At 32.7% G+C, this 8,788-nt stretch overlaps 1 protein-coding gene across 1 annotated transcript; it reads right to left on the minus strand.

Moving 5' to 3' along the window:
• Positions 1 to 939: 939 nt before the first annotated feature.
• On the minus strand, positions 940 to 8,483 carry LOC113365398 (the record flags this gene model as incomplete). The annotated part of the gene is made up of 5 exons (XM_026606969.1): positions 8,131 to 8,483; positions 7,861 to 8,073; positions 7,663 to 7,800; positions 3,443 to 3,740; positions 940 to 1,072 (listed from the first exon to the last, which is right to left on the minus strand). Coding segments are annotated over exons 1-5 (956 nt in total), but the record flags the coding sequence as incomplete, so codon positions are not given.
• Positions 8,484 to 8,788: the final 305 nt, after the last annotated feature.

Here is an 8,788-nt window from a genome sequence, read left to right on the forward strand (position 1 = left end):
AATGGCTGCCGTAAAAATAAATCTGCCAAGACCCTCTCGGAAAACGCCATCAATTTGCGGGCGTTCTCGCTTTTCGTACGGTGATCTGAATTTAAAAAAATTAGTTTGTACGTGTTCATAAAACATATATCTTCTAGTTAAACCAAAAAAAAAATTAAAAAAGTCACAAAATCGTAAATTGGCACACCTTAGAAAAAAAAGTTCGATTTTTCACCTTTTTTTCAATGTTTTTTTTGTGTAAAAGGGTTAATTTTTGATGATTTTTTGGAATGTTTGAGGTTTAACTAGAGCTATTACTGTAAAAGTAGATGTGTGCAAAATTTCATTGGAATCGGTTGAGAACTTTTTGAGTTTATCCCGCCCCGAAATTTCAAAAATGTCGTTTTGAGAAAAACGCGTTTAAAGTTTTGACACAGAAACAGATAAGAGTACAATAACACTCAAGCGTCGAGTTGAGGCGTGGCACTTAAATGAGTTTTTATTGTATAAATAATGATAATTTTATTTTGAATATTTACAGGCATATTTTTGAGATGTTATTGTAACGATTTATGAAAAAAAAACGATTTTTTTTTCTTGTTACATGTATCGCCCCCTTAAAAAAAATTTTAAAAACTATTTTTAATTAAATACTAAAACTAGAAATACATGGGATGTTTAGTGAGCAGGGGGGGGGGTAATTTTATAAGGTAAGGTCCAAAATCTCCTCTCCTCTCTTTATCCTTGATATCGTAAAGAGGGATTTTTTACAAATCAAATACAATTTAAGAACTCAATTACCTCTAACTATATTTAGTGCACTAAACTTACAATATAAATATGTTAAAATAAGTTTTACAGAATAGTATTGCAACATAATGATATATACATATAAATTACTTATAAAAAATTATAAATTCATAATTTCATTTTCAATTTTTCTTAATTAAATACTCAAACATTGCCCTATTTGTTTCAGCTAATTGTTCAACAGCTGTAGCAAATCTACTCATTTCATTCCCAATTTGGTTAATGGCGGCTATCTGTTTCTCCATGAGTTCCTCTATTGATTTTACAGCAAACTGTACATCACCTACGATATTAAAGGATTAAAAATCAAAATACAAGATAGTGAAGCGAAAAGAAAATGGTAAGTGATTTTAGTAAATTATTATCATTTTTTTAAGATAAACTTTAATAACAATTTAATTATGAATTGTTATCAGTTACTTATGATAGGATGGATTATGATAATTAAAGAAAGGTATGAAATGTTTGAGTTCTAATATTTTAAAACATGAGTTAATGGAAATCACCAATAAATTTAGACATATTTTTAGACAATCGACAGCTTTTTCAAACAACTTTCATCATTTCAAACATTTCCAGAAAGTTTATAACATTCTTAGAAAGTTTATAACATTCTTAGAAAGTTTACAACATTTCTAGAAAGTATGCAACACTCGCAAACCCTGTTCAACACTTTCAGACATTCTACAACATTTCCAAACATTCTAAAGCATTCTCAGGCAGTATACAACATTTCGAGACAGCTTACAACACTTTCAGACATCCTACAACATTCTTAAGAGTCTTACAACATTTCCAGGCATTTACAACATTCCCGAACAGATTACAACACTTTCAGACACCCTTCAACACTCTCAGGCAGCTTACAATCATTTCTGACAGCTTACAACATTTCCAAACCAATTACAACACTTTCAGACATCCTTCAACATTCTCAGGCAGCCTAAAACACTTTCAGGCAGCCTAAAACACTTTCAGGCATCCTACAACATTCTCAAGCAGTTTACATTTCCAGACAGTGTACAACACTTTCATACATTCTAAAACATTCTCAGGCAGTTTACAACATTCCTACAACATTCTAAAACAGCTTGCAACATTTTCAGACAGTTTACAACATTTTCTGGGAGCTTACAACACTTTCAGCCATCCTACAATACTTTTAGACATCCTACAACATTCTTAGGCATCTTACAACATTTTCAAATAGCTTACAACATTTTCAGATACCTTACAACACTTTCTCAGACAGCTTAGAATATTCCCAGACAACAGTTTCAGACTTCCTACAACGTTTTCAGACAGCTTACAGCACTTTTAGACATCCTACAACATTCTCAGGCAATTTACAACATTTCTAGGATTACAACATTTCCAGACATTCTACAACGCTTTTGAACAACCTGAAAAGTTCTCAGACAGTTTACAACACTTTCAGACATACTATAAAATTTTTAGGCATCTTACAACATTTCCAAACAGCTTACAACACTTTCAGACATTGTCAGGCAGTTTACAACATTTTCAGACAATTTGCAATATTTCCAGAGAGTTTACAACATTTGCAGACATTCTAAAACATACTCAGACATTTTACAACATTTTCAGACAGTTAACAACATTTTCATACATCCTACATCATGCTCAGGCAGCTTACATTTTCAGACGGTTTTCTACTACTCCACAACATTTCCAGACAGTTTACAACATTTCCAGACATTCTACAATACTTTCACACATACGACAACTTTTCCAGACATCCTACAACATTTTCAGATAGTACACAACATTTTCCGACTGTTTGCAAAATTCTCAGGCAATGTACAACACTTTCAGACAACTTTTTCATGCAGTTTACAACATTTCCAGTTAGTTTACAACATTATCAGATAATATGCAGCATTCTTAGACAATTTACAACATTTCCAGACAAGATGATTCATATTATTATTAGTTATTCATATTATTATTAATCTACAACAGCTTACAATATTTCCAGACAGCATACAAGATTTACAGCCAATCTACAACATTTTCATACATTTTGCAATATTCTCAAATAGCTTACAACATCCTCAGACATCCTACAAAATTTTTAGGCAGTTTACAGCATTTCCAGATTATACTATCATTTTTAAATAATCTACACATTTCCAGCCAGTTTACAACACTTTCAGTTAATCTACAACATTCTCAGACAAGATAATTCATATTATCATTAGATAATAATCTTACTTATTTATATTATTATTAGATAATCTTACTTATTTATATTATTATTAGATTAATCTTATCTTAGATTTATATTATTATTAGAAAACAGTAAATATCGTAAATATTGCCAGACAGCTTACAACATTTTCAGTCAACCTACAACATTCTCAGACAACCTACGACATTTTCAGACAGATTACAACATTTTTAGAGAGCTTACAACAATCTTATAGAACCTAAGAAGACATTTTAGCTAATCTATCATTCTCAGACAATCCACAACACTTTCAGACATTTTCAGACAATTAGATAACTTGAACCTTTTCAAGACAATTCTTCAAAGTACTTTTAAATGTTTATCACAACCCCATGGGAAATCACATTAGAAGTTTCACTTCAAAACACACACACACATATCAATATATATTTCTAAACGAACCATCATGTCTTTTTTTCCGTGCGGATTGAGAAAGATTCTGTTCAGCCTCTGTATGCGAGTGCAATCTGCCGTTAAAATTTGCTACTTGTGTTTGAACTTCATTAACATTCGAGGGCTGTGGTAAAACCTCATCGTTGTTACAAGGAGTCTCCATAGTTTGTACAGGAACTTCCATTGGAGAATCGTTTGGTTTCTCTTCTTCAGGACAATCAGTTATGATTTCTAATGGAAGTTGAGTTTCATCAGGGACAGACTCAGGCTGCAATGGGAAAGCCTCTATTGGCTTGCCTTCAATTGCCTGAAAAAACAAAGTTGTAAATATTTTGGTAAATTTAAAATACATTTAGACATCCTACAACATTCTTAGGCATCTTACAATATTTGCAAATGGTTCACAACATTTTCAGACATTTTACAACACTTTCAAACATTTCGAAACATTTCCAGACAGCTTACAACATTTATAGACATCTTACAACATTTCCAGACATCCTACAACATTCTTAGGCATCTTACAACATTTCCAGGCATCTTACAACATTTCCAGGCATCCTACAACATTCTTAGGCATCTTACAATATTTCCAGACAACTTACAACATTTCCAGACAAGTTACAACATTTTCAGACATCTTACAACATTCTTAGGCATCTTGCAACATTTCCAGAGAGCTTACAATATTTTGATCCTACAACATTCTTAGGCATCTTGCAACACTTTTAAACATCTTACAACATTTTTAGGCTGCAACACTTTCAAACATTCTACAACATTCTTGGGCATCTTACAACATTTCAAGACAGCTTACAACACTTTCAGACATCCTACAACATTCTTAGGCATCTTGCAACACTTTCAGGCATCTTACAACATTTCCAGACAAGTTACAACATTTTCAGACATCTTACAACATTCTTAGGCATCTTGCAACATTTTCAGAGAGCTTACAATATTTTCATCCTACAACATTCTTAGGCATCTTGCAACACTTTTAAACATCTTACAACATTTTTAGACATCTTACAACATTTCCAGACATCTTACAACACTTCCAGACATCTTACAACACTTTCAGACATTTTACAACACTTTCAGACATCCTACAACATTCTTAGGCATCTTACAATATTTGCAAATAGTTTACAACATTTTCAGACATTTTACAACACTTTCAAACATTTCGAAACATTTCCAGACAGCTTACAACATTTATAGACATCTTACAACATTTCCAGACATCCTACAACATTTTCAGACATCCTACAACATTCTTAGTCATCTTACAACATTTTTAGACATCCTACAACATTTTGAGGCATCTTACAACATTTCCAGACAGCTTACAACACCTTCAGACATTCGACAACATTCTTAGGCATATTACAACATTTTCAGACAGATTACAACATTTTCAGACATCCTACAACATTCTTAGGCATCTTACAACATTTTCAGATATCCTACAACATTCTTAGGCATCTTACAACATTTGCAAACAATGTACAACATTTACAAACAGTTTACAACATTTTCAGACATCCTACAACATTCTTAGGCATCTTACAACATTTCCAGACAACTTACAACACTTTCAGACGTCCTACAACATTCTTAGGCATCTTACAACATTTCCAGACAGACATCCTACAACATTTCCAGACATCCTACAACATTTCCAGACATCGTACAACATTTCCAGACAGCTTACAACACTTTCAGATATCCAACAACATTCTTAAGCATCTTACAACATTTCCAGACATCCTACAACATTTTTAGGCATCTTACAATATTTCCAGGCAGTTTATAACACTTTCAGACATCCTACAGCATTCTTAGACATCTTACAACATTTCCAGACATCTTACAACATTCTTCGGCATCCTACAACATTTCCAAACAGCTTGCAACACTTTCAAATATCCTACAACATTTCCAGACATCCTACAACATTTTTAGGCATCTTACAACATTTCCAATTATCCTACAACATTCTTAGACATCTTACAACATTTCCAGACATTCTAAAACATTCTGAGGCAGTTTACAACATTTTCAGATATCCTACAACATTCTTAGGCATATTACAACATATCTAAACAGCTTACAACATTTTCAGACATTCTACAACACTTTCAAACATTCTAAAACATTCTGAGGCATCTTACAACATTTTTAGACATTCTACAACCATTCCAAATATTCTAAAACATCGTGCGACAGTTTACAACATTTTCAGACATCCTACAACATTCTTAGGCATATTACAACATTTCCAAACAGCTTACAACATTTTCAGACATTCTACAACACTTTCAAACATTCTGAGGCATCTTACAAAATTTTCAGACATTCTACAACCATTCCAAACATTCTAAAACATTGTGCGACAGTTTACAACATTTTCAGACCTCCTACAACATTCTTAGGCATCTTACAATCACTTTCTACAACACTCTTAGGCATCTTACATCTCCAGACACCTTACAACACTTTCAGACATCCTACAACATTCTTAGGCATCTTACAACATTTCCAGACATCCTACGACATTTCCTTACAACACTTTCAGACATCCTACAACATTCTTAGACATCTTACGACACTTTCAGACAGCTCACAACACACTTACAACATCTTACAACATTTCCAGGCATCGTATAACATTCTTAGGCATCTTACAACATTTTCAGACATCCTACGACATTTCCTTACAACATTTTCATACAACCTACGACATTTCCTTACAACATTTCCAAACAGCTTACAACAATTCGAGACATTCCACAACATTTACAAACATTCTTATGCGTCTTACAACATTTCCAGGCAGCCTACAACATTCTTAGGCATTTTACAACATTTTCAGACAGCTTACACCACTTTTAGGAATCCCACAACATTCTTAGGCATCTTACAATATTTTCATACATCCTACAACATTCTTAGACATCTTACAACACTTTCAGACGTTCTACGTAATTTTTGGACAGACAGTTTACAACATTTCCAGACAATTTACAACACTTTCAAACATTCTACAACATTCTTAGGCATCTTACAACATTTCTAGACAGCTTTCAGACATCCTACAACATTCATAGACATCTTACAACACTTTCAGACAGCTCACAACACACTTACAACACTTACAACATCTTACAACATTTTCAAACATTTTACAACATTTCCAAACATCTTACAACATTTCCAAACATTCTACAACATTTTCAGATAGCCTACAACACTTTCAGACATCGTATAACATTCTTAGGCATCTTACAACATTTTCAGACATCCTACGACATTTCCTTACAACATTTTCAGACAACCTACGACATTTCCTTACAACATTTCCAAACAGCTTACCACATTTACAGACATTCTACAACACATACAAACGTTCTTATGCGTCTTACAACATTTCCAGACATCCTACAACATTCTTAGTCATTTTACAACAATTTCAGACAGCTTTCAACACTTTCAGATATCCCATAACATTCTTAGACATCTTACAACATTTCCAGAAGGTTTACAACACTTTCAGGCGTTCTACAACATTTTTGGACAGACAGTTTACAACATCTCCAAACAGCTTACAACACTTTCATACATCCTACAGCATTCATTGGCTTCTTACAACATTTTCAGATATCCTACAACATTCTTAGCCAGTTTACAACATTTTCAGACAGTTTACAACATTTCAAGACATTCTGCAACACTTTCAAACATTGTAAAACATTCTGAGGCAGTTTACAACATTTCCAGATAGCTTACAATATTTTCAGATAGCTTACAACACTTGCAGACAGTTTACAACATTTTCAGACGTCCTACAACATTCTTAGGCATCTTACAACATTTCCAGGCAGCTTACAACACTTTCAGATAGCTTACAATACTTTCAGACATCCTATAACATTTTTGGGCATCTTGCAACATTTTCAGACATCCTACAACATTCTTAGGCATCTTACAACATTTCCAGACATCCTACAACATTATTAGGCATCTTACAACACTTCCAGACATCCTAGAACATTCTTAGGCATCTTACAACATTTCCAGACATCCTACAACATTATTAGGCATCTTACAACACTTCCAGACATCCTAGAACATTCTTAGGCATCTTACAACATTTCCAATTATCCTACAACATTCTTAGGCATCTTTAAATATCTCTAAACTTAAAATACAAATAAAATTCTTACATATGAACTAGAACCCCATAATTGCAACGCTTTCATTTCTGCAACTGTAAGAGTATTTCTATAACTGCCCGTAGCTAACCCTTGAGTCCTCTGTCTCCTGGCTTTGGCTTTCGTCTGGTTCCTCCAACTGCCAAATATCTATAAAAAAACAAAACATTAAACCACGTTAAACTGAATTTTTCATCACTTACAACTCACTTTCATCCAGCACTCTTTCGTCCTTTTGGGGCCATGTCCACAAGTGTTTAATAAATTAGTTAGTTCGTTCCATTTGCGCTGAAAGTAATCTTTGTGCATTCCAGGGGGGTTCACTGCAAATGGTTTGTTTTGTATCAGAAAGTTCACGTAAAGTTCATATTGACGTCTATGGGTTTTGGGGGCACGCTTTATCACCTCTTTATTATCATTAACCTAGATAAAAGACACATGAAGCCCTGGAATTATATGTATTTGATTTATACTACTAACCAGTCTTCGTTTGATTTCTTCTTCTATTGTTACATCAGTAGCATGATTGCTTTCACCAAAATCTACGTCCTGGGAGTCTTCATTTTCTGTACTGTCGGAGTCATAAAATTCTTCTTTTATATAAATATCTTCAAGTGGGTGCTCTTGTACTTCTTGCCTAATGGCTTGAGACATGCTAGGTGATTGTTACCTATGAAATTACTTAATAATAAATATAGACTATTATAATTGACTTGTCATATATATACAATTTAAATTAATTATTTAATAGTTCATGATTTTAAACTATTTTTGGTTGATTTGTGATATTTTAAATGCAAAATAAATAATGTTTTCTCTACAAACAATTCTGACATTTTGTCTTTTGACAGTCAAATATGGCGGATAGATAACACTAACACCCTAGATAATATAATAATAATGGATAACACCCTGGACAATATAATAATAATGGATAACAATAAAAAAGTGATGAAGATAATATTATTATATATTATGGCTGTGATAAATATTTTAATAATCAATTATATTAATATATAATTAATTATCGTTAATTTTAATTACATATTTTTTGTATTTGGTGTATTTAGAGTTAATTTTATTTTTCATTCTTGTGCCGCCATTTTGTTTTCAAATATTCAAAGATTTTATTTTTATA

The sequence above is a fragment of the Ctenocephalides felis genome, unplaced genomic scaffold (assembly GCF_003426905.1).
Source record: "Ctenocephalides felis isolate EL2017-DRISC unplaced genomic scaffold, ASM342690v1 CF-g0.4_SCAFFOLD_00980, whole genome shotgun sequence".
NCBI classification, from domain to species: Eukaryota; Metazoa; Arthropoda; class Insecta; order Siphonaptera; family Pulicidae; genus Ctenocephalides; species Ctenocephalides felis.